The 27,812-nt window shown below is 37.3% G+C and overlaps 1 protein-coding gene and 1 pseudogene across 1 annotated transcript in view; both read right to left on the bottom strand.

The window, feature by feature from the left end:
- LOC105490760 (phosphatidylinositol 3,4,5-trisphosphate 3-phosphatase TPTE2-like) overlaps positions 1–27,812 on the bottom strand; it is a 103,589-nt gene that overhangs the window by 21,005 nt on the left and 54,772 nt on the right. Inside the window, exons 18-24 of the mRNA XM_071081279.1 lie at positions 25,079–25,198; positions 22,979–23,078; positions 22,769–22,832; positions 21,963–22,027; positions 6,656–6,716; positions 5,761–5,842; positions 5,569–5,657 (exon numbers count right to left, since the gene is read on the bottom strand). Coding sequence (XP_070937380.1) covers positions 5,569–5,657; positions 5,761–5,842; positions 6,656–6,716; positions 21,963–22,027; positions 22,769–22,832; positions 22,979–23,078; positions 25,079–25,198 — 581 coding nt within the window. The remainder of the gene's footprint in view (positions 1–5,568; positions 5,658–5,760; positions 5,843–6,655; positions 6,717–21,962; positions 22,028–22,768; positions 22,833–22,978; positions 23,079–25,078; positions 25,199–27,812) is intronic.
- Positions 24,642–24,761, bottom strand: LOC112424889 (U2 spliceosomal RNA; annotated as a pseudogene).

Consider the following 27,812-nt stretch of genomic DNA (forward strand, 5'->3'; position numbering starts at 1 on the left):
AAAAATCAAAAAATTAGCTGGGCGTGGTGGCACCTGCCTGCAGTCCTAGCTACTTGGGAGGCTGATGTGGGAGGATTTCCTGAGCCCAGGGAGGTTGAAGCTGCAGTGAGCCATGATCGCGTCACTGCACTCCAGCCTGGGTGACAGAATGAGACCCTATCTCAAAAAAATAAAAAGTGAGTTTAGTCAAGTTGCGAATTACAAGATTGATAAATAAAATGAACTGCATTTAAATCAACATTTAGAAAATAAACACTTTAAAGGGATATCATTTCAATAACCACAACATATCAAATATGTAGGAATAAATCTCATCAAAAATATGCAAGCTTTCTACACAGAAAATAAGAAAACATTGTAAAGAGAAATGGAAGGAGACCTAACTGAATGAGAGAATATCTCTTTTCATGGGTTGGATGAGTCAATATTGTAAAGATTCGATTCTCCCCAATCTATAGATTCAATGCAATTCCAAAAACATTTCTATCAGGTGTGTGTATTTAACTAGTTGATTCCAAAATTTATATGGAAATGTGTAGACGGCCTAAAATACACAAATAATTTTGAAGAAAAAGAAAAAGATGATTGTACTCACTTGACTGGAAATAAGGACTTAGTAGAAAGCTACAGTAAGATGGTTGTGCTACTGGCACACAGATGAAAAATCAGTGAACAGAATAGAAAGGTCAGAAACAGACTCATATTCTGCAGGGTAGTAAAGTAATGAAAATCTTCTCAACCAGTGTGCTGGAATAATTGGATAGCCATATATGGAAAAAGATGAAACCTAACCCCTTCCTCACACCATACTTATAAATCAATTTTAAAAGGAATGAACCTTCTAGAAGAAAATATAGTAGTAGAATGTCTTTAAACTCAAGGAAAATTTTCTTAATCAGGACACAAAAACACAAACTTTATAAAAGGAAAGCATAATACCTATGATGGTAATACAGCCAAGAACTTCTGTTAACCAAAAGATACTCCTAAGAGAGAGAAAAGGCAAATCACAGAGCAGAAAAGGTTTCTTGAAATACATATATGACCAAAAACAGAATGGAAATCAGAATACATAAAAAACTGCAAATCAAGAGAAAAGAGACAAATAATCCAGGAGAAAAATGGGTAAGAAAATTTAATAGTTACTTTACAAAAAAGGATATCCAAATACTTAATAATCTTAAGAAAACTTCCTCAATCTTATTAGTAATTACAGAAATACAAATGAACACCACCATAATATGCCACCACACAAACACCCAACGGCTAAAAATAAAAATACTCAGAATTGCAAGTATTGGGGAAGATATGGAACACTTCGAGTGTACAATACCAGTGGAGTGAAAATTGGTACAACTGTTTTAGAAATAGGTGACATTATCAAATAAAGTTCAAGATTAATTACCCTAAGACAGAACTATTTCAGTCTGAGGTATATACTCAACAAAAATATAGCCACATATGCAACAAGAAATGTGTATTTTTAAAAGCAGCATCATTGGGCCAGGCGCCGTGGCTTACCCCTGTAATACCCCCGTAAGCTCTTTGGGAGGCCGTGGTAGGCAGATCACTTGAGGTCTGGAGTTCGAGACCAGCCTGGCCAACATGGTGAAAGCCTGTCTCCACTAAAAATACAAAGCAGCCAGGCATGGTGGCAGATGCCTGTAATCCCAGCTACTCCAGAGGCTGAGGGACAAGAATCACTTGAACCTGGGAGGCTGAGGTTGCAGTGCAGCGAGATCGTACCACTGCACTCCACCCTGAGTGACAGAATGAGACTCCGTCCAAAAAAAAAAAGCAGCATTATTTATCATAGTAAAATTTGGAAACAACCCAAATGTAAAAGAAAAAAAAAAGAGATTCCATTTGCAGTCACAATTTGTGTAGGAATGAATTTTTGACAATATATGCAAAGACATGATGAAGAAAATGTAAAATATTATTAAAGAATGAACAAAATCAATCACATGTATAACTTAATATCACAAAGTTGTCAGTTCTCTCAAGTTAATCTATAAATTCAATGTAGTTCCAATGAAAATCCTAAACGTGTTTTATAATGGAACTTGACAAAATTATTTTAAAATTTAATGTATGAATAACGTTCCAAGAAGAGCAAGACAATTCTGCCTCTATCAAACTACAATATAAAGCTACAATAGTTACAAAAGTGTGATATAGAGAACTTAGAAACAATTTTGAATATTTGTAGAAACTTGGTATATGATTGAGAGGAATTACAAATAAATGGAGAACAAAATAGCATGCAATTGATGGTGTTAGGACCATTGGCTACCTATATGAAAAAAAAAACTTCCCCCAAATTTCAATTAGATTAAAGACCCAAATATTAAAAATGCAACTTGAAGATTTTTGAAGAAATGTAGAATATCTTTACTACCTCAGTATAGGGGTGAATTTCCTAAACATGACAGAAAAACATGAAATACATACACACACATAGACTAACACATTTTACTATATTCAAAATTACAAACTTCTTTCCTGCACAATGTAATCCCAGCACTTTGGGAAGCTGAGGCGGGTGGAACATTTGAACTCCAGGAGTTTAAGACCAGTCTGGGCAATATAGGGAGACCCTGTCTATATAAAAAATACAAAAATTACCCAGGTGTGGTGGCGCATGTCTGTAATCCCACCTACTCAGAGGAGTTGAGGCGGGAGGATCACTTGAGTACAGGGAGATTGAGGCTGCAATGAGCCGAGATTGAGCCGTTCTACTCCAGTCTGGGTGACAGAACGAGACCGTGTCTCAAAACAAAACAAAAATTTACAAACTTTTATACGACAAAATAAATCACAATCAAATTAAAAAAAAACACACACACAGTGGGAGAATATACTTGCAATATACTAAGAGAAATTGACATTCAGATTCTTTAAAGAACTCGTATAAATCAATAATAAAATATTTCTACTATCCTGATACTACTGGTAACCTGCAGGCAGCAACCAATCAGAAGACAGCAAGACTAATACGAATGAACATTTTAAAAAAGAGGCTTCTCTGGTGCATACCAGCTGGATATTCTCTAAACAACCCCAAAAAATCAACAAAATATTAAGTGAACACTTACATTATGCAAACCCCTTCTCAGCAAAAGTTTTTAGAAAAAAGTCAAATTTCAAATCCTTCAAGCAAGGAATTAGCATTAGTTAATAGAAAACTGATGCTACTGCTTGATAATAACGTTTTAGTTTGAGCAATGTGAAATGGCCATTTTTAAACCAAAAGATGGTTAAAAAACTGGCAACTTCAAATGATTCAACCTCTATCTTCTTAATTTAACTATGGTATTGTAAATTGCCAGTTTATACAGAATATTCCAACCTGTAGAGCTAAACACTGAACCTGTATATTAACTAATGGGCTTGAAACTAGTTCTCAATAAGACTAAAACTTCATTTTACTGAATTATATAAGTCAGTTTACAGTGTTATGTTTTCCTGGAATTTGATATAAAAATGGTTTTACAGCCCTCTAAGAATGTAATTCTTCATGTTTGTCAAAAATTGTGAAATATCCTTACATGATTATTCAAAGCCTAAACCTGAATGAGAAAATCTAACTGAACTTAAATTGTTTGGTTTTACAAGTGGCTTTTCTGCCCATTTTAACCCCACCAATATAAACTTCTTTGTATCATTACACTAGAAAAAGTCCAGTATAATTTTTGAAATAGCATCTCTGTGTTGTTCCCTTAATCTAAAAGATTCTCACCAAGTTTAAGAACAACCTTAAATAAAAACAGATATATTGACCAATGGAACAGAATAGAAAGCCCAGAATAAATCCACCCATTTTTCAGCTGATCTTCGACAAAGGTGCCAAGAATCCACGATGAGGAAAGGACAGTCTCTTCAACAAACAAAACTGGGGAAACTGGATAACCACTTGCGGAAGAATGAAATTGCACCCTATCTCATCCAGTATACAAAAATCAACTCAAAGTAAAGACTTAACTGTGAAACTTGAAATTGGAAAACTACTAGAAGAAAACATAGGGGAAAAGCTTCTTGACATTGGTCTGGGCCAAAATTTTTTGGATATGACTGAAAAGCATAGGCAAAAAAAGAAAAAATAGACAAATGACATTGTATCAAACTGAAAAGCTTTTGCACAGCAAAGGAAACAATTATAAAGAGACAACCTACAGAATGGGAGAAAATACCTGCAAAGCATATATTCGAGAACAGGGTAATTTTAAAAAAAAAAAAAAAAGAACTCAAGCAACACAATAGCAAGAGAACAAGTTACTTGCCTAAAAAATGGGCAAATAACCTGAAAAGATATTTCTCAAAAGAAGACATATGAATGGCCAAGAGGTATACGAAAAATGCTCAACATCATTAATCATCAGGAAAAGCAAATTAAAACCACAAAGAGATATCCTCATACCTGTTAGGATGGTGATTAACAAAAAGACAAAAGAAGAGTTGGTGAGGACGTAGAGAAAAGAGAACCCTCTTGTACACTGTTGGTGTGAGTGTAAATTAGTAGTTATTACGGAAAACAGCATGGGGATTCCTCAAAAAACTAAAAATAGAACTACCACATGATTTGGAGATTCCACTTCTGGGTATATATCCAAAGGAAATGAAATCTGCACTCCCATGTTCACTGCAGCCTTATTCATAATAGCTAAGCTATGGAGTCAATCTAAATGTCTGGATGAACGGATAAAGAATATCTGCTATATATAAATAAGAACATACTATTCAGCCTTAGAGGATATCCTATCACTTGAGATAATAAGGATGAAACTGGAGACCGTTATGTTAAGCGAAAGGAGCCAGGCATAGAAAGACAAATATTGGATGTCTCACTTATTCGTGGACTCTAAAAAAGTCAAATTCATAGAAGCAGAGAGTAGAATGGTGGTTACCAGGGGCTGGGGGGGAACAAAAAGGAGGGATTGTGGAGATGTCAGTTAAAGGATGCAAAATTTCAGTTAGACAGGAAGAACAAGTTCAGGAAATTTATTGTACAACATGGTGACCACAGTTAATAATAATATAGACTTGAAAATTACTGAGAGAGTGCAATTTAAATGTTCTCACCACAAAAAAGTAAAAAGTATGTGGAGTAATGCATATGTTAATTAGGTTGATTTAGCCATTTTACAATGTTTACATATATCAAAACATCATGTTGTATGCCATAAATATACTTTTTATTTGTTAATTTAAAAATAAAAATAGCAGCCTTAAATAAAAGTACTCTGACATTCCAAAATTAAAGACTTTGTATTTTGAGAGCTATAAACTGGCAAACGAAAAATAGAGATATCCAAATAGTAGAAAAACAAGGGAAAATATGCTCAACCCTCCTTAGTTCTTTTTTCTTTCCCTTCCTTATCCTCTCCCTATCTCCTACTCTTGTTCCTCTCCTCTTTCCTTTCTCCTTCCCTTCTTTCAGTCTTAGAGCTAATATTTTTAAATGCTAACAATTACTAATACTTAATAGCAACACATATCTTGTTCTTGTGCTTTACATGTATTTACATGTCTTTAGAACGGGAGGAATAAAAAGGAAAACATTATTACCTTTGCCTCCTTTACAGTGAATCACTATGATGTTTTCAGGATCTTGAGCCAGCCACTCCTCTACTTCCTTGGAGAATGCTACCATCTCCCTGATTTCAAGTTTAGGATTTTTAGTTGAATTAAAATATTTTCAAAAAATCAAGCCCAATATATTTAGCCCCCTTCTGATAGTCAACGTAGCATAAAACTTACCATAGAGTGGGGACATTATGATCATCAATCATGATTCTACTGACCCTATTATGGAAGTGCTTAGGATCATAAGCTCTTTCACCTAAAATAAATAACATGTATGTCATATCTCTCTATATAATAACACAGTAAATGAAGTTATGAATCATATAAAATATCTTATTAGAAATTCCCTATCCATTTCAAAAGGAGCTTTCCAAGTTGCTCCTGCTGCTCTAAATAAAATAAACTTAAGGGTCTCAAAAACAGAAGGATAGTAGTGGATTATCCATCTCACGTCACCTAAACTCAACTTATTTTGGTTTAATAGGTGTAATTTTTAACTTTCTAGCAGACTATTCATTATATTATTGCAGGGTAGTTAGAAACCACGCAAGAGGCAAATGTAGCTGGCCAAAATGATTGCCCCCAGTCTATTGAGTATACAGGTAGAGGAAAAAAATTAAGACAGAGTGGTAAGCTGGGTTGCAACCGATTTTCTAAAGAGTTTTTTTGCTTTTTTCCCATCTGCGGCCCTGCTCTCATCATAACCCACTGCTAATGGGTCAGGGACTCATTTGTTAAATTGTCTATGTCCTCGTAACACAATCTGGCAGGAAAAACAGACAGATTTTCCTAAACCTAGTATCGCCAGAACAGATCTTCCCTAAAATGGTTTGCCTCCACTCCAGCCTCATTAGTCCTGCCAGAGCTGCCTCCTTCATAAGGGTACTCTGTGCTCCTGGGCTAACTCTTTCTACCAAATGGGGCCAGTCCAAGATAGGGATTTTTAAATTCCTTCCGCACCAGCACCAAATACTTATGATTAAATGCAATGTAAAAAGCAAAATCATCTTCTTACATTCAGTAATCTGTTTTCTATCTACAGTAGCAATATACAGAGTAATGTACATACTGCATAGATTGTAGACTCGATAGTGGTTTGGATGTTTCTTGTCTAGAAACTGTACAACTTCCTAAAACAGAGAAACACATATTTTACATATTTGCATGGCACCAACATAAGCCATTTCCTAGGAGGAACCTAAAATGGTTATTACTTTCTATTACTTTGTCTCTCACTAGCATCTTCTAGGGGAGACTCAGGGAATACAAGGGTATGCCAATTTCAAGTTCTAATCCACTGTGGTTTTTCAAATAGTCCACAAATATGTTTGACTACTCAGAGTAGCCTCTATTGTAAATACATACTGTTTAAAGCTATCAGAAAAGTACATTAGATGGTTAACGAACTTTAAGTAAATTTGTTCCAAACCATTAATTCACAGTTAATGTGATTTTTATTTAAATCTAATTCATATTGGTTCTTATTTAAATTTAATTCTGAATAGGTATGTCTTTTAGATAGTGATTTGAATATTACATTCTACCTAAGCACTATGTAAGCAAATAAATGCAAAAAGTATTACAGTACAATTGTGTGTGTATGCATGATAGAAAAAGACAAACATATTATATCAATTTATAAATAACTGGTAACTATATGGAGACTTTTTTGGCTCACCTGTTCTCTTAGTTTTTTAATGAAGATATATATGTATCGGTAAGTGTGTGTGTGTGTGTGTGTGTGTGTGTGTGTGTATGTATAACCTTTCCAATGAAAAACAAATAGTAGTTATTATTTGAAATATAGTTAATATAACTACATGAATCCAACAATATTTTCAGGAAATATATCTTTCTGAAACATATACACATACACACACATATGTATATATCTCTGTGTAACAACAAAAATGACACAAAATTTCAAAAACTGATTAGTATGGTACCCTCAGAACAATGTTTACTGGCTTAATATTGAGAAAAAATAAAATTAAGGCATCGACATCTTCCATTTATTAAATTGGTTATCTATGTTAGGAGGAAATAGTAAATCAAAAAGATGAACACCCTGAATCTGCATAGTGGCAGAGGGGAAGGATTAAACATTTCACATACTTCAGAATTCATGAATTTTCTTACATAAAATCCATATAGGTTTAGAAATTACATATTAAAAACTATAACTATCTATCAGAAACTTAAGTGAATTTTAATCAATTCTTTGGATGAGGAAGAACTAAAAGTGTTGAATCAATGGAAGATCAACAGCCTTGGGTTTGACTTCATAAAATTCTGAAATTTCTGTTTAAAAATGCTATAATGAACAATAGGGGAAAATATTTTTTTCAGAAAAATGGACTGTTGGGGACTATATCTAGGATAATAAATTAATAATTCATTAACAACAACTTAAATATTACTCCCTCACCTTATAGATAAATGGGCCAAGGACACAAACAATCCATAAAAGAGAAAATCAAACTGATTAACAACCTACATAAATATTCAGTGTTGCCCTTAACGAAGTCAAAACAACAGTGACATGACCTTTGCACCCATGAAATTAGCCCTTTCTCTTTTAATGAGAAAATCCAATGCTGGCAAAATAAGACATGACATTAAAAACTTTGATTTATTGTTGATACAATAATACAATTGCTCTTGGATTTGGCAATATATATTAAGAACCCTAAAAATACTCATTCTCTTTAACTAGGTAAGTTCACTTCTAACAATCTGTACAGAAAAAGCCTTATGCTCAAAGACATTTGTTGCTGTATTATTGATAATAGTGACACTTAAATGTCCAATATTAGAGGTTAATCATAGCACTAATGAAATATCATGCAACCATTAGAATACTGTCCTGTTCTTCATTCTCTCAACCAGTAAATATCTCAATGCAGTAATTTATGTGCAGTCTTCTTTAGTATACATATATAGAAAAACAGCTGGTCAGGTGTGGTGGCTCATACCTGTAATCCCAGCACTTTGGGAGGCTGAGGTTGGTGGATCATGAGGTCAGGAGTTCAAGACCAGTCTGGCCAAGATGGTGAAACCCAGTCTCTACTAAAAATACAAAAATTAGCCAGGCACGGTGGCGGGTGCCTGTAATCCCAGCTACTTGGGAGGCTGAGGCAGGAGAATCTCTTGAAGCTGGGAGGCGGAGGTTGCAGTGAACCGAGATTGCACCACTGCACTCTAGCTTGGGTGACAGAGCAAGATTCCACCTCAAAAAAGAAAAAAAGAAAAGAAAAAGAAAAACAGGCAATATTTGCTTTTTCGTGGGAAGACAAATACCCCTGGAGGGTTAAACTTTAGGGATTTTCTGAATCCCCTTCCTAGTTTTCTCAATGTCTAAAATTAAATTACATATATATATACACATATATATGTGTGTGTATGTGTGTGTATATAGTTTTTATAATTATATATGTGTATATATACTTTTAATAATTATATATATATACATATATATAGACTCAATATATTGATGATTTACTGCTGTTTCCTGATCTAAGTAGTTTACTGAAGGCTCCAAATACCTCTTATTCAAAGGTGAAAAGGGACATAAAGAATCTAGAGAAAAGGTGAAATCTAGAGAAAAGGTGAACTCTGCCAAGAATCTACATTTTTCTAGTCACAAGCTGTCACCAGATGGATAGTTTCTGTTTTCAACCAGAATAAAGAGCATTCAATTCTACCAAGAACAGAAATTAAAAGATGGCTAAGAAGATTTTAGGACTGTAGGTAATTGTATATCTCGTATCTCAGCCTTTGCATGGGCTTACTAAGTTTAAAATTTCTGATGCAACTTCCTTGTGATGAAAAGTAGAAAATACTACTCGGTGAAAGCCTTCTTGCAACAATCTCCACCTTCGGGTTTTCCTAAATCTGCTCAACTCTTCTCTCTGCCTATCTTAGTACATTCCTTGATTTGGAGGCAAAGGTACACCCTCTGTACCTGCATGAAGTGGTAGCAGTGGCCAAACTTGTTGATGCTCCCACCACAGTGCTTGTGTGTCCACTAACTCTATGGGTCCCACATCTCTTAAAGTTTCTGCTACTTCAAGGCAGCATCTGACATTTCTCCACTAGTAAATTTACCACTTATGAAATTGTAAGGTCTGCTTTGCATATTCAATATTGTTTGAAATGTAACCCTGCAAATTTATTCTCTTTTAAGAATAAAGAGGAATCGCATGACTGTTTAGCATCCTCTCAGGAGTTAAGTATACCCGGATTTGACCTTTTAGTCAGCCTTGATTTAATATACATTGTGGATGGTTCTCAAAAATGACAAAGGCATTCCAAGCGCAGGATATGCTGTTGTCATTGAACATGCAATGACTGAAGTGCTCCATGGCCTAATTCTCGGCCTGTCCAGGTAGCTGAACTAGTAGCTTAGATTTGGGGCTGCGCTCGGGCAAGATGAAAGACTAAATATTAATATAGACAGTAGATTTACTTTTTGGGTGGCTCATGATTTGTGACATTTATTGAAACACATGATTTATTACCTCCTTTTTGGATACTCTCATTAAAAATGGTAAAGAAATCAGTGAGCTATTAGTACTTTGTCAATACCCTAAAGAGATAACAGTTTAATAACAGATAGAAACCAATAGTCTAGCGATCACCCCACAAGGAAATAGTAATGTCTTTGTTTTGATTTACATGCTAAGTGAAGTTTTTGGCTTTTAAAAATGCCCCAGCTAATATTAAGTGTTGCCAAATTGATATTAGGCACCACCAAAACTACTAAAAGAAAACTGACTCAGTTTAGACAGGCCATAATTAACTCACCATTATTAGCTCAACTGGCTTTAAAAATCAATATTAGCAATCAAAAGATGCTTTACCCATAAAGATGGAATTTGGGGATGGCTGCCCTCAAGTGGCATGACCCATCCAATGGACCCTGGTCACGTTACTCCATGACTGTTCCCATTATGGGAGAGGAAAAGTAATTCCACCTCAAATAAATAGTTTGAAACAATTTTCAAAATTGGCCAAGGGTGTGGTAGAATCATGTCTTAGCTGGGAATAGCATAACCTGGGTGAGATGTGGGTCAGATCCTTCTCTTCAAGGTCTTTGGGTATTTACAAATGCATTTTTATACAACTGCTGAAGCCTTGTATTTCTGACTATATAGTAGTTATTTCTTGTAAATTATCTGCATGTATAAAAGTGCTTCCCTGCCTGAGAATAAGGTGGAATGATTCCATCAGTGGTCCCAATTCTTCATCTTTTCCTGAATCCCAGCCTTCACATTTCACCTTGTAGTGCCCTTTCACTCTAAATTTTGGTTCTATTATGTGAGTTGACTTGGTCAATGGGATGTCACAAAGGAGAGGCCTCCAAAAGCACTTGTAAGATTCCACTCTAGCTCTTTCCTTTTGCCATTACCCTGAAACATATCCATCATATTCTTCCTGATGGAGGATGCAGATGAGTTCAGCAGATAGGAGTTATCCAAGACACCAAAGCTAAGGTAATCATAGACCAGGAGAGAAAGACATTTCAAGGAAAGAAAATTTCATATCACTCATGCACATAGATGAAAAGTTCTAAATAAAATATTAGCAAACAGAATCTAGTGATATATAAAAAAGACAGTACATTAAGACCAAAGGGAGTTTATTCCAAAAATAAAAAAGGTTGGTTTAACATTTGAAAATCTCATTAAGGGAAAAACACAAAAATATTTTGACTACCTTGACAGATCCAGAAAAAATATAGAATCTACTCAACACCAATTCATGATTCAAAAGTTTTAGCAAACTAGAAATAAAATGGATGTCTTAATCTGGTAAAGGATGACTACAAAAGCCTATAGCAAACATCATTTCAAATAGCGAGGTATAAAATTCCTTCCACCTGAGTTTGGGAATAAGGCAAAGCTGCCTCCTCTTACCATTTCTATTCAATATTACAGTGAAAGTCTTAGATAATTCAATAAGGAAAGAAAAAAAGTATAAAAACTGGGAAGAAAGTAGTAACTTTATGATTGTATAGATAAAATCCCAGGGAATCTACACATTATTATTAAAATGAATGTGTGAATTTATGAGGGATGGTAGATACAAAGTTAATATACAAGGCCAAGTGTGGTGGCTCACATCTGTAATTCCAGCACTTTCGGAGGCTGAGGTGGGAGGATTGCTTGAAACCAGGAGTTCGAGACCAGCCTGGGCCAGTGAGACCAGTGAGACTCCCTGTCTACAAAAATTAATTTTAAAAAAATTAGCCAAGTGTGGTGGTGCCTGCTTTTAGTCACAGCTACGTGGGAGACTGAGGTGGATGAATTGCATGAGCCCAGATGCCACTGCACTCCAGCCTGTGGTGGCAGAGCAAGGTCCTGTCTTAAACAAACAAATAGAAAAACATTCCATGCTCATGGAAGGAAGAATCAATATTGTGAAAATGGCCATACTGCCCAGAGTAATTCATAGATTCAATACCATTCCCATCAAGCTACCATTGACTTTTGTCACAGAACTAGAGAAAACTACTTTAAATTTCATATGGAACCAAAAAAGAGCTCATATAGCCAAGACAATCCTAAGCAAAAAGAACAAAGCTGGAGGCATCACACTGCCTGACTTCAAACTACACTAAAAGGCTACAGTAACCAAAACAACATGGTACTAGTGCCAAAACAGATATATAGACCAATGGAACAGAACAGAGACCTCAGAAATAACACTACACATCAACAACCATCTGATCTTCAACAAACCTGACAAAAACAAACAATGGGGAAAGGATTCCCTAATTTAATCAGTGGTGCTGGGAAAACTAGCCATATGCAGAAAACAGAAACTGGACCACTTCCTTACACCTTATGCAAAAATTAACTCAAGATGGATTAAAGACTTAAAACCTAAAACTATAAAAACCCTAGAAGAAAACCTGGGCAATACCATTAAGGACACAGGCATGGGCAAAGACTTCATGACTAAAACATCAAAAGCAACTGCAACAACAGCCAAAATTGACAAATGGGATCTAATTAAACTAAAGAGCTTCTGCTCAGCAAAAGAAACTATCATCAGAGTGAACAGGTAACCTACAGAATGGGAGAAAATTTTTGCAATCTACCCATCTGACAAAGGGCTAATATCCAAAATCTACAAAGAACTTAAATTTACAAGAAGAAAACAAACAACCCCATCAAAAAGTGGGTGAAGGACATGAACAGACACTTCTCAAAAGAAGACATTTATGTGGCCAACAAACATACAAAAAAGGCTCACCATCACTGGTCATTAGAGAAATGCAAATCAAAACCACAGTGAGATACCATCTCACGCCAGTTAGAATGGCAACCATTAAAAAGTCTGGAGACAACAGATGCTGGAGAGGATGTGGAGAAACAGGAACACTTTTACACTGTTGGCTGGAGTGTAAATTAGTTTAACCATTGTGGAAGACAGTGTGGCAATTCCTCAAGGATCTAGAACCAGAAATACCACTTGACCCAGCAATCTCATTACTGGGTATATACCCAAAGGATTATAAATCATTCTACTATAAAGACACATGTACACATATGTTTATTGTAGCACTATTTACAATAGCAAAGCCTTGGAACCAACTCAAATGCCCATCCATGATAGACTGGATAAAGAAAATGTGGCACACAGACACACCATGGAATACTGTGCAGTCATAAAAAGGAATGAGTTCATGCCCTTTGCAGGGACATGGATGAAGCTGGAAACATCATCCTCAGCAAACTAACACAGGAACAGAAAACCAGATACCACATGTTCTCACTCAGAAGTGGGAGCTGAATAACGAGAATGGACACAGGGAGGGGAAAAGGGCCTGTCGGGGATCGGGGGAAAGGGGAGAGCATTAGGACAAATACCTAATGCATGCAGAACTTAAAACCTAGATGATGGGTTGATAGCTGCCACAAACCACCATGGCACATGTATACCTATGAAACAAACCTGCACGTTCAGCACATGTATCCCAGAACTTAACATTTAAAAACAAAAGTCAATATACAAAAATTAAGCGTGTTCCTATATACCAATAGCAAATAATTAGAAAATGAAGATATTCAAATATCATTTAAAACAGCATAAAAACTTATCAAATGCCTAGAAGTAAAACTAACAAAAGATGTGTAGGCCGGGCGCAGTGGCTCATGCCTGTAATCCCAGCACTTTGGGAGGCCAAGGTGGGCAGATCACGAGGTCAGGAGATCGAGACCATCCTGGCTAACACGTGAAACCCCGTCTCTACTTAAAATACAAAAAAAAAAAAAAGAAAGAAAGAAAGAAAAAAAATTAGCTGGGTGTGGTGGCGGGCTCCTGTGGTCCCAGCTACTTGGGAGGCTGAGGCAAGAGAATGGTGCGAACCTGGGAGGCGGAGCTTACAGTGAGTGGACATCACGCCACTGCACTCCAGCCTGGGCAACAGAGCGAGACTCCATCTTAAAAAAAAAATATGTAAAACCTGTACACTGCAAACATTGCAAAAAGAAGTCAAAGAAGACATAAGTAGAGAGATATATTATGTTCATAAGTTGGAAATCTCAATATTTTTAGACGTCAATTATCCTCAAATTAAGCAATGTAGTCAATGCCCAAGTCAAAATACTACGTGTGTGTGTGTGTGTGTGTGTGTGTGTGTGTGTGTGTGTAAATTGCCAAGATGATTCTAAAATGTACATGGAAATTAAAAAAATCTAGAAGAGCCAAAATAGTTTTTAAACTAAGAAGTACAAAGTTGGGGGACTTATACACAAGTTTTCAAAACTCACTATAAAGCCATAATATTTAAAACTGTGATCTGGACTTAAGTATAGACAAGTCATAATAAAAGGAGAAAAAGCTGAGAAACAAACCTATACATGTATGTTCACTTGATTGGCAATAAACACACCTCTGCAATTGATTGGGGAAATTATGCTCTTCACAGTAAATGGTACAGGAGGGATTGACAGCTATACGAAAAACATGAATCTTGGTATTTTCTATCTTTACAACAATTAATCGGAGATCAGTCATAGACCAATACATTGACAGAGGCATTGGTTACATGCATATATTCTTATATATAATATCATCAAGATATACACTTGATTAGTGCAACTTACCATATTTGCTATACCTCAATAAAAATGTGATTATATATTTTAGGTTCAGGGGTACATGTGCAGGATATGCAGGTTTGTTACATAGGTAAACATGTGCCATGGTGGTTTGCTACACAGATCATCTCATCCCTACATATTAAGCCCAGCACCCATTAGCTATTCTTCCTGAGGCTCTCCCTCTCCCATCCCCTGCTTCCTGACAGGCCCCACTGTGCATTGTTCCCCACCATGTGTCCATGTGATCTCATTATTCAGCTCCCATTTATGTGAGAACATGCAGTGTTTGGTTTTCAGCTCCTGTTGTAGTTTGCTGAGGATAACAGCTTCCAGTTCCATCCATGTCTCTGCAAAGGATGTAATGTTGTTCCTTTTTATGACTGTACAGTATACCATGGTGTTTATGTACCACATTTTCTTTATCCGATCAATCATTGATGGGCATTTAAGTTGATTCCATGTCTTTGCTATTGTGAATACTGCTGCAGTGAACATACACGTGTATGTATCTTTACGAGATGGTGATTTACATTCCTTTGGGTCTATACTCAGTAATGGGATTGCTGGGTCAAATACTATTTCTGCCTCTATGTCTTTGAGGAATTTCCACACTGTCTTCTACAATGGTTGAACTAATTTACACACCCACCAACCGTGTAAAAGCATTTCTTTTTCATTGCAACCTTGCCAGCATCTGTTGTTTTTAGACTTTTTTATAATAGCCATTCTGACTGGCACGAGGTGGTATCTCATTGTGGTTTTGTTTGCATTTCTTTAGTGGTCAGTGATGTTGAGGTTTTTTTTTTTTTTTTTCATAGTTTTGTTGACTGCGTGTATGTCTTCTTTTGAGAAGTGTCTGTTCATATCCTTTGCCCACTTTTTAATGGGGTTGTGTGTTTTCTTCTTGTAAATTTGTTTAAGTTCCTCGTAGAATCTGAATATCAGACCTTTGTCAGACAGATAGATTGTACAAATTTTCTCCCATTCTGTAGCTCTTTAGTTTAATTAGATCCCATTTGTCAATTTTTACACTTGTTGTAATTGCTTTTGGCATTTTCATCATGAAATCTTTGCCCATGCCCATGTCCTGAATGGTATGGCCTAGATTTTTCTTCTAGGGTTTTTATATTTTGGGGTTTTACATTTAAGTTTTCAATCCATCTGGAGTTAATTTTTGGATATGGTGTAAGGAAAAATCCAGCTTCAATTTTCTACATATGGCTAGCCAGCACTCCAGTACCATTTAATAAATAGGGAGTCCTTTTCCCATTACTTGTTTTTGTCAAGTTTGTTAAAGATCAAATCATTGTAGGTGTGAAGTCTTATTTCTGAGTTTTCTATTCTGTTCCATTGGTCTATACATCTTTTCTTGTACTAGTACCATGCTGTTTTGGTTACTGTAGCCCTATAGTATAGTATAGTTTGAAGTTGGGTAGTGGGAGCCACCTGCTTTGTTCTTTTTGCTTGGGACTGTCTTGGGTATTTGGGCTCTTCTATGGTTCTATTGTTCCATATGAATTTTAAAATAGTTTTTTTTAATTCTGTGAAGAATTTCAGTAGTAGTTTAATGGGAATAGCATTGAATCTATAAATTACTTTGGGCAGTATGGCCATTTTCATGATATTGATTCTTCCCATCCATGAGCATGGGATGTTTTTCATTTTTTTGTGTGTCTTCTCTGATTTCTTTGAGCGGTTGTTGTTGTTTTCTCTGTTTGATTTCTGTTAACAGGCCACTCTACCATAGTGCTTCTGCAGTTTGCTGGGGGTCCATTCTAGACCCCAATCACCCAACTTTCTCCCGTGTACCTGGAGGTATTACCAGTGAAGGCTGTGAAATAGCAAAGATGGCAGCCAGCTCCTTCCTTTGGAAGCTCCATCCCAGGGGGATACTGACCTATAGCAAGTCTACATACACCTGTAGGAAGTGGCTGGAGACCCCTGTTGGGAGTTCGTACCCAGTCAGGAGACATGGGATCAGGGATCCATCCAAAGCAGCAGTCTGGCTGCTTTTTGGTAGAGCAGGTGTGCTGCGTTGTAGGGAACCCTTCCTCCTCCTGACCACCTGTATTTTCCATAGCTGGCAGGCAGAAGTGGCTGAGTCTATGAACTGCAGTGATGCCAGCTGCCCCTCTCCACCACCTAGGGAACTCAGACCCATGTGAGGTGGAATCCAACCTGCTGCTGTTGGCTGGTTAGGATTCTAAGCCATTGGGTCTTAACTTGTGAGATATCATGGAAGTAGAGCTGGCAGAATGACACTGCTTGGCTCCCTGGATTCAGCCCCTTTCCAAAATACGTATGGACAGATTTCCCAACTTGCTGTGGATCTCAGGGCCAGATTATGTAAAACGCCTGGGTTTCTGTGTGTGCCCGAGCAGCTGATCTGCTGAGACTCCACACAGCTCTGTGTATCAGACACAAAGCTCTGGTGGCATGGGCTTACAAGGGGATCCCCTGATCCATGGGTTGCAAAGATCAATAGGAGAAGCACTGTCTCCTGAGCAGGATTGGACAATCACTCACTGCTTCCCTTGGCTGGGAGTGGGGGTTCCCTTGGCTCCATGCTGCTCTCGGCTGGGCCATCGCACCCTCTCGCCACTTTTCTTCATTCTCCATGGGGCGAGCTGTTCTTCCACTCATTCCCAATGTGAGAACCTGGATATCTCAGTTGAAGGTGCTGAATTCACCTGCCCCTTTTCATTCCTCTTCGTGAGTGCTGGGGAATGCAGCTGCTTTTAATTGGCCATACTGGATTACTCTAAACATTTCTCTTTTAGTCCTTGTTCTTAATTCCTATAGCCCTTGGTTTATCATTAGTTTCTTAATACAATAACCTGTCCACATTCTCCAGTCATGGGATGATGATTCAGGCTGGGGATCCAGGCCATTTTCTGAAAAGTTGCTGAACTTGCGGCCTTGTCCTGTTCACACCTGAGCCAACACGCTGCAGAGAGGTACTCCTTCCACCTCTTGGCAACCGAAGACAGCCCTTGATAATTATAGTTTTATTGAGGTATAATAAGTATTGTAAATTACATAAAATTAAACAGTGACTTTCACTTGGCATTTTATAGTAAACAGCATTATACGTTTGAAATTAATTTAGTCATCCACGGAGCCTAAAGCAGTATGCTGCCACTATAATTTAGGATCTCGGCCGGATGCGGTGGCTCAAGCCTGTAATCCCAACACTTTGGGAGGCCGAGGCGGGCAGATCACAAGGTCAGGAGATTGAGACCATCCTGGCTAACACGATGAAACCCCATCACTACTAAACAAAAAACCATACAAAAAAATTAGCTGGGTGTGGTGGCAGGCACCTGTAGTCCCAGCTGCTCGGGAGGCCGAGGTAGGAGAATGGCATGAACCCAGGAGGTGGAGCCTGCAGGGAGCCAAGATTGCGCCACTGCACTCCAGCCTGGACCACAGAGTGAGACTTCGTCTCAAAAACAAACAAACAAAAAAAAAAAACCGGCCGTGATTCTTTACAATTCCTTCCACCAGGAGTTGGAGTCTATTTTGTACTCTGAATCCAGACTGCCAGTATAATTTGCATTGTCCAATAAAATGAGATAGAAATAATATTATACTAATTTTGAGCCTGGACCTTAAGAGGATTTACATTGTTTTTCTTGCTGCTCCTGGTACTCTTGCCACTGCCATCATGTGAACTGGCCTGAAGTAGCCTACTAGAGAATGAGAGACCACATGGGACCATTCAGCCAAGTCATGTTATTTTCTTTTGTTTCTTTTCAAAAATCTGCTTTTTACAGCCGGGCACAGTGGCTCACGCCTATGATCCCAGCACTGTGGGAGGCCGAGGCGGGCAGATCACAAGGTCAGGAGATCGAGACCATCCTAGCTAACACGGTGAAACCCCGTCTCTACTAAAAATACAAAAAATTAGCCGGGTATGGGGGCAGGGCGCCTGTAGTCCCAGCTACTTGGGAGGCTGAGGCAGGAGAATGGCGTGAACCCGGGAGGCAGTTTGCAGGGAGCCGAGATCGCGCCACTGCACTCCAGCCCGAGTGACACAGCGACACTTCGTCTAAAAAAAAAAAGTCTCAAAAAAAAATTTGCTTTTTTCATTCTTTAAAAAGAATTTTAATTGGCACATAATACTTGTTCATATTTATAAGGTAGAGAGTGATATCTCAATACCTATGTACAATGTGTAATGATCAAATCAGGAAAATCAGCATATCCATCACCTCAAATATTTATCATTCTTTGTGCTGGGAACACTCAAGAGCCTCTCTATTTAAAAATAGACAATGAATTATTATTAACTGTAGTCATCCTACAGTGCTATAGAATATCAAAACTTATTCCTCTCTATAAGCTGAAATCTGACATTTCTTTGTTGATTTTCTGTCTGGATGATCTGTCCACTGCTATGAGTGAGGTGTTATGGGGTGTTAAAGAACCCAACTGTTACTGGATTGGAGTCTGTCTTTCCCTTTAGATCTAATATTTGCCTTGTTTATCTGAGTGCTCTAGTGTTGGGTACATATATATTTGCACTTATTATATCCTATTGCTAAGTTCATCCTTTCATCATTATAAAATGTCTATCTTTGTCTCCTTATACAGTTTGACTTAAAGTCTGTTTTATCTCATATAAGTATGGCTACTCCTGCTCACTTTTGGTTTCTGTTTGCCTGGAATATCTTTTTCTGTCCCTTCACTTTTAGTCTGTACCTTTACAGGTGAAGTTAGTTTCTTGTAGGCAGTATGTAGTTGGGTTTTTTGTTTGTTTGTTTTATCTTGGCAACCAACTCTATATCTTTTAATTGGGAATTTGATCTGTTTACTTTCAAGGTTACTATTAATAGATGAGGGTTTATCCTGTCATTTTATTCTTTTTTTTTCTTTTTGGTTGTTTTTTATATCCTGTGTTCTTTTCTTCCCCTATTTTTTTTTTTAATCTTTGTGGGTTGGTGGTTTTCTGTAGTGATAAAGTTTGATTTATTTCTCTTTCTTATGTATGTACTCTACCAGTGAGTTTCATAGTTTTGTGTTTCTCATGATGGTAATTATCCTCTTGCTTCCATTTGTAGAACCTCCCTTAAGCATTCCTTGTAAGGCCAGTCTAGTGGTGATGAATTCTCTCAGGTTTTGCTTGCCTGGGAAATACTTTATTTCTCCCTCATTTCTAGAGGATAGCTCTGCTGGGTATAGTATTCTTAGTTTATAGTTTTTTAGTTTTTTTTCCTTTCAGTACATTGATTATATCATCCCATTAACTACTGACCTGTAAAGTTTCCACTGGGAAATCCACTATTAACCTAAAGGAGTTTCCTTTACATGTGACTTGATGCTTTTTTCTTGCTGTTTTTAATATTTCCTTTTTTTTTGGACAGTCTCACTCTGTTACCCAGGTTGGAGTGCAATGGTGTGATCTCAGCTCACTGCAACCTCCATCTCCTGGGTTTAAGCATTTCTCATGATTCAGCCTCCCAAGTAGCTAGAACTACATGTGCATGCCACTACACCTAGCTAAGTTTTTTTTGTATTATTAGTAGAGATGGGGTTTCTTTAAGTTGGCCAGGCTCATCTTGAACTCCTGGCTTTGTGATCCACCCGCCTCAGCCTCCCAAAGTCCTGGGATTACAGGTGTGAGTCACTGCACCTGACCAATATTCCGTCTTTTTGACTTTTGAAAGTTTGACTGTTATACAACTCAGAGAAGACCACTTTGGGGTTGATTCTATTTGAGAACCTTTGAGCTTCCTAGATTTCAGCCATATCTCTCCCATGTCTGTTTTTAAAGCTTTTGATTTTATATATATATATATATATAATTTTTTTTGAGACAGGGTCCCTCCCTATCTACCAGGTTGGAGTGCAGTGGCATGATCTCAGCTCACTGCAACCTCCACCTCCTGGGTTCAAGTGATTCTTGTGCCTCAGCCTCCCAAGTAACTGGGATTATAGGCATGCACCAACACACCTGACTAAATTTTGTATTTTTTTAGAGATGGGATTTTGCCATGTTAATCACTCTTGTCTTGAACTCCTGGCCTCAAGTGATCCACCTGCCTTGACCTCCCAAATTGCTGGGATAATAGAAGTGATCCACTGCATCTGGTCTCTTGATTATTTTTTATTTTATTCCTTAAATTCTTCAGCTCCAAGATCTCTGTTTGGTTTTTAATGACATCTATATCTTTGTTGAATTTCTCATAAGACTGTAAATTGTTTTCCTAATTTCATCAATTTGTCTATCTGTATTCTCTTGTACCTCATAAAGTTTCCTTAAGATAATTATTTCAAATTGCTTCTTAGCCATTTGATATACTCTTAACATTTAGGGTCTGTTAATGGGGAATTATTGTGTTTCTTTGGAGGTGTAATGTTTCCTTGCTTTTTATGTTTCTTGTGGTCCTAAATTGATTTTTGCACATCTGGTGGAACAGGTGCCTTTTCCAATGTTACGGAGCTTTCATAGAGAAATATTGTTTCCAATAGTTGTCTCCTAGTGTTCATTGAGTAGGGTGATTTGACTTTGGTTCTAGGTGGCTGCAGTAATATAGTCTTCATGTGACTTCTTTGGCTGTAATCAGCATTTAGAGGTGTCTCTGAGTGCCTCAGAGGCCTAGATGGTGAGTGTTTGTGGAGACAGTGGTATGGCTTTTCTTGGGGTGGGAGCCATCAGTCAGTTTAGTTCTAAGGCCCTAGAGGTATGCATGCTAGGTGCAGTGGCTTTGCTAGTGGTAGGGTGGTGCCACCAGCAGGGTGGGCACCAGGCAGGCCAGTCCTCAGGGTCTTAGAAGTGCATGCAGCATATGGCAGCTCTGCTGGTCAAGGGGGTGGGGCTGTTGGCAGCAGTGGGTGCCAGATGGGATGGGCCTTGAGGGGTGCATGGAGCATGCAGTGGCTCTGTCAGCTGAGGGCAGCCAAGTCATTTTAGACTAGCCAGTGCTCAGATGACTCAGTAGCTGCCCACAGATGCGCGAATGAGCTCAGTTGAGAGAGGCAATCCTCCCTGTGAGCACAGAATTGAACAGTTAAGCCCATCTCAGATTCACAAACCATAGGATCATGAGCCAAATAAATAGTTGCTGGTATAAGCCAGTAAGTTTGGGGGTGGTTTGTAACCACTGGTACAATTGTAACTGGTATCAATCCATGATGACTGTTTTACTTGAAAGAGTACCTTCTGGAAAGAATATTGACATTTCTGGGTCAATATTAAATTTTTGACTACACAGTCTACAATCATTGAGAAATGAGTATTTTTAAGATAAACACCCTTACCTTAATCGGATTCCGATAGAAGGACTGGCCTCCAGAAGATGGAAACGACATAGCGATAATACGTTCTGGAAGTCAAAATTATCACTATTACAAACATCATTATAGATTTAAAATAACATACAAAAATTAACTTTATATGATCAGACTCCATTTTCACAGAAAAATAAATTTTAAGATTGAGGTTGACAGAAAAGAGCTAATACTCAGGATAATCAAGATAACATGTTAAATTATCCAACATAATGACCATTAAGCTGGCACAGTGTTCATAAGACTCCACCGGTTCAAACCATATGCCATGTACTTACGTTGGCCTCAGTCTGAAGTTCTCCCTGTTCTTGGAATTTATTTCTTAAATACCAAAGAAAATCCAAGAATTGTGGGCACCAGTAATGGTGGGAACTCCCAAAGTGCTTTGTAGCCCTCTGACTCAGAAAACCTGAGATCTACAAAGCTGGGACCTCATTCTCTGGGGTTCTAGGAAGAGAAGCAGTCTCTCTGGGATCCTTGGGATTCGGGATAACTACTAGAACTTAATAAACTGAAACTCAAATGGAGTCAGCTGAAAATCTGTTCAAGTTCCTGTGCTGCAATCGAGTAGTCCTGAATTGAGATGACATGGAAATCTTCCTTGCCAGAGTTAAACCACAAATACGTCACACTATTACAGTGGCATAGCATATAGCCTCATGAATAAAGAATACTTTGAATGAATGTGGCTTAGACAAGGCAAAAACAAAATAAAAATATAATTATAAGAAAAAGTGAAGTTAATCTAAGTAAATCAACAGTTAAGTGTCACAAACCAGTAATATAAGTGAGGTCTAGGTCAAATCCATCCCTTTTGTATCGCCTTTTGTTTCCTGAAACCTGAGAGTTTAAAACCATTATTAGTTTGTGAAACATAAACCAACATAAAAATAAAGGACATTATACAGTATAGAAATCAACCCTTGCCAATGGGTCCCAAAACACAAAATATTTTTCTGAATCATAAGCATGTTTTACCCACTTACCAGCCTTCTTATCAGCTTTCCAAGTTGTCTTTTTAGATGAGCCAGATGAAAAACTCTTATCAGAATGATAAGTCGTAGAAGTCGAAATAAGCGTGTCCATCTAAAAATAAATTTAAAAGATCAATTTTTGCATCAGAAACAGAGAATTTTATGAATATAAATTAAGTTTAGAGCAGCAGTTGTTAACCAGGGACAATTTTCCCTCCTCTTCTCAATCACCTACATGGGGGATATTTGACAGTGTCTTGAGGCACTTTTGGTTTTCACAACTGGTGTGTGTGTGTGGTCACGCGCGTGCACGTGTTACTTCCATCTAATGAATAGAAGCCAGGAATTCTGCTAAACATCCTGCAATGAATATAACTGCTCACCACCCTCCTGTGACAATAATGATCTGGCCCAAAATGTTAGCAATGCTGAGATTGAAAAATTCTGGTCTAGAGAGATAGTGAAACAATAGAGTCTTAGAATTTGTAAATTTAATTTTGGGATTTGAAACTAGCATTTTCAATTTTTCCACATCAAAACAAATTGAGGATTCTTGTTCACCTTTGTTACCCCCATCTGTAACAGAGGTTCACTACAGCTACTAATGCACATCAGGCAGGCAACAGATTGAGATACTTCCCAAGTGTGCTAGCTAGTGTCTCTCCTACCATGAGAAATATCAAAGCAGAGAACTGATGGTCTGGACTAGTGCTTCTCTGGTTTGGGCATGCATAAATCAGAGTCATCTGGAAAAACCTGTTAAGCTACAGATTGCTGGGTCCCAGAGATATTGATTCAGTGGGTCCAGGGTGGGGCCTAAGGTATTTTTCTTGTATTTCTAGCAAGCTCTCAAGTGATGCTGAGGTTTCTAGTCAGAGGCTGAGGTGATTTTCAAACAACTCCAAAAGCCTATCACTTAACATGCTTAGTTGGTGCCTGAGTTGTAGTCCAGGGAAGCTAGGGGTACAGAAAGAAACCAGGTATTTGACCCATGAACAAGCTTAGGAAGCCACCAACATCTACATCCCAGTATACATTTGCTCTTCCATTTTCCTCACTGTCACAGTAAAAAGGAAAAAAAAAAAAAAAAGAGAGTTACCAGGTCCTCATACACCCTTTAGTTTCCTAATCCCCAGCAGTTCTAACTTTGCCTTAGCTTTCTTTGTTTCTACCACAACTATACTGCAAAACTCTACTGTTGTGTTGCTATACATGTCATCTCCTAGTTTTCTGTTTCTGTTCTGTTTTCTATTTTTTAGAACATCATGATTGAGGCTGGGCACGGTGGCTCACGCTTGTGATCCCAGTACTTTAGGAGGCCGAGGTGGGCAGATCACTTGAGGTCAGGAGCTCAAGACCAGCCTGACCAACATAGTGAAACTCGTCTCTACTAAAAATACAAAAATTAGCCAGGTATGGTGGTGCATGCCTGTAATCCCAGCTACTCGGGAGGCTGAGGCAGGAAAATTGCTTTAACCGGGGAGGCAGAAGTTGCAGTGAGCCTGATATCATGCCACTGAACTCCAGCCTGGGCGACAGAGTGAGACTCCATCTCAAAAGAAAACAAAAAAAAAAAAAAAAGAAAAGAAAATCATGATTGAAGTCACTCAAATTTTGCATATGCTCAAATAAATTCCCTCTTGGCTGTGGGAAAAACCCAGACAGAACATAGTGTAAGGGTTTTGTAGTTGAAGCACAGAGGGGAATTGTTTTTAATATCAAATTTTTAAATGTATCAGATATTAAACTAATAAGAATATCACACTTGATCTTAGCCAAAAGGCCAAAAAATGATACAAATGGGAATTCGATGAGAACTTCAAAATGTAGCAAAGTTAAAGTTAATACAAGAGGTAAAGCCCTTCTTTGGCTACTCCATCTTTTTTATTCAATTCCTGGTACTTAGTGTGTATACTCTTCGCTGGTCCCTAAATACCACAATCTTTCAGTTTCAACCTGTGTGGGAATTTACCTACACATTTCATTTTAAAGCAACATATTTGGTATAAAATAAGGCCATTTGAAGTTGAAAAGATTAGATCGAATAAAAGCCACAGAAAATGCAAAAAATAAATGAAAAACTTTAAGAGAGGTAAGTCTTATATTTCATACCTGGGAACATCCTTAAGAAACTTAACGTCAAAAAAAATGTAAATGACATCAACCAGCAGGATAATCACAGTAATGGCAGTATCTAAAATATTCAGTAAATCAGAGAAATAATGCTGTCTCCTGTAATATAAAATGGAAAAATATGAGTTCATCTCCCCTGCAAGAAGAGACAGGAACATTTAAAGACCACAAACTATTAACTGATCCCCATTAAGAATTCTAGTTTCATAAATTATTTAAAATGCATGTTCTAGAGTAGACTAAGGGAAAAATATAACATTCGTGGGAACTTTTCAAACAATAAATTTATATTCATCATTTGACACATATATATGACTAAAGCACCAATATGGCAATTTAAGTATAGTAAGAGATATAACTAAATGCATATTAACCACCCTTATCATGGATGATGGGGTATCTCTGTCCCCTCAAGCATTTATCATTGTGTTACAAACAATCCAATTACACTCTTCCGATCATTTAAAAATGTACAATTATTATTGACTATAGTCACCCTGTTGTGCTAGCAAATAGTAGGTGTTATTCATTTTTTTCTATTTTTTCATACCCATTAACCATCCCCAGCTCCCCACCCCCAAACTCCTAGTACCATTCGCAGCCTCTGATAACCATCTTTCTACTCATGTCTATGAGTTCAACTGTTATCCTTTTTAGAGCCCACAAATAAGTGAGAACATGTGATGTTTGTCTTTCTGTGCCTGCCTTATTTCAGTTAACATAGTGATCTCCAGTTCCATCCATGTTGTTGCAAAAGGCAGGATCTCATTAGCTAAATAGAGCTAAGTATAGCTAAATAATAATATTAGCTAAGTATAGCTAAATAATACTCTCTTGTGTATATGTACTATTCTCTTTATCCATTCATCTGTTGATGAACACAGGTTGCTTCCAAACCTTAGCTCTCATGAACAGTGCTACAACCAACATGGGAATGCAGATTATCTCCTCTATGTACTGATTTCCTTTCTTGTGGGTATATACCCAGCAGTGGGATGTCTGGATCATATGGTGGCTCTATTTTTAGTTTTTTTAAGGAACCTCCAAACTGTTCCCCATAGTGGTTCTACTAATTTACAGTCCCATGAACAGTGTATGAGGGTTCTCTTATCTCCACGTTTGCCAGCATTTGTTATTGCCTGACTTTTGGATATAAGCCATTTTAGCCAGGGTGAGATGATATCTAATTGTAGTTTTCTACACTGTGAATTTCTCTAATGATCAATGTTAAGCACCTCTTAACATGACTGTTTACCATCTGTATGTTTACTTTTGAGAAATGTCTATTCAAATCTTATGCTCATTTTAAAAAATCATATTATTAGATTTTTTTTTCCTATAGAGTTGTTTGAACTCCTTATATATTCTGGTTATTTATCCCTTCTTAGATGGGTATTTTGCAAATATTTTCTCCCATTCTGTGGGCTGTCTCTTCACTTTGTTAATTGTTTCCTTTGCTATGAAGAAGCTTTGTAACTTGATGTGATGCCATTTGTCCATTTTTGTTTTGGTTACCTGTGCTTGTGGGATATTGCTCAAGAAATTTTTGTTCAGACCAAAGTCCTGAAGATTCTTCCCGATGTTCTCTTATTATAGTTTCATAGTTTGAGGTCTTATCTTTAAGTCTTTAATCCATTTTTATTTGATTTTTGTATATGGTCAGAGGTAGGGGACTAGTTACATTTTTCTGCATGTGGATATCCAGTTTTCCCAGAACCATATGTTGAAGAGACTTCCTTTTCCTCAATGTATGTTGTTGGCACATTGATTGAAAATGAGTTCACCATAGGTGTGTGGATTTGTTTCTGGGTTCTCTATACTTTTCCATTGGTCTATGTGTCTGTGCCAGTGCCATGCTGTTTTGGTTACTATAGTTCTATAGTATAATTTAAAGTCAAGCAATATGATTCCTCCAGCTTTGTTCTTTTTGCTTAGAAAAGCTGTTATTCTGGGTCTTTTGTGGCTCCATGTAAATTTTAGGATTGTTTTTTCTGTTTCTGTGAAGAATGTCATTGGTATTTTGATAGGGAGTGCATTGAATGCGTAAATTGCTTTGGATAGTATGGTCTTTTTAACAATATTGATTCTTCCAATTCATGAACATGGAATCTCTTTCCATTTTGTGGTGTCCTTTTCAATTTCTTTCATCAGTGTTTTATCGTTGTCATTATAAAGATCTTTCACTTCTTTGGTTAAGTTAACTCCTAGGTTTTTAATTTTATTTGTGGCTATTGTAAATAGGATCACTTTTTAAAAGTCTTTTTCAGATGGTTTACTGTTGGCATATAATATGCTACTGATTTTTGTATGTTGATTTTGTATCCTGCAAATTTACTGAATTTATCAATTCTAATATTTTTTGTTGTGGAATCGTTAGCTTTTTCCAAATAAAATATATCATCTGCAAACACAAGGATAATTTTACTTTTTCCTTCCCAATTCAGATTTCTGTTTTTATTCCTTTTATTTCTTTATCTTCTATGATTGCTCCAGCTAGGACTTCTGGTACTCTGTTGAATAACACTGGTGAAAGTGGGCATCCTAGTTGTGTTCTAGATCTCAGAGGAAAGCTCTTCCATTTTTCCCCATTCAGTGTGATACTGACTGGGGGTCTGTCATATATGGTTTTTATTATATTGAGCTCTGTTACTTCTATACCCAGTTTTTGTTTGTTTGTTTTGTTTTGTTTTTTTGAGATGGAGTCTCGCTCTGT

This window comes from Macaca nemestrina, chromosome 16 (assembly GCF_043159975.1).
Source record: "Macaca nemestrina isolate mMacNem1 chromosome 16, mMacNem.hap1, whole genome shotgun sequence".
Taxonomy (NCBI): domain Eukaryota; kingdom Metazoa; phylum Chordata; class Mammalia; order Primates; family Cercopithecidae; genus Macaca; species Macaca nemestrina.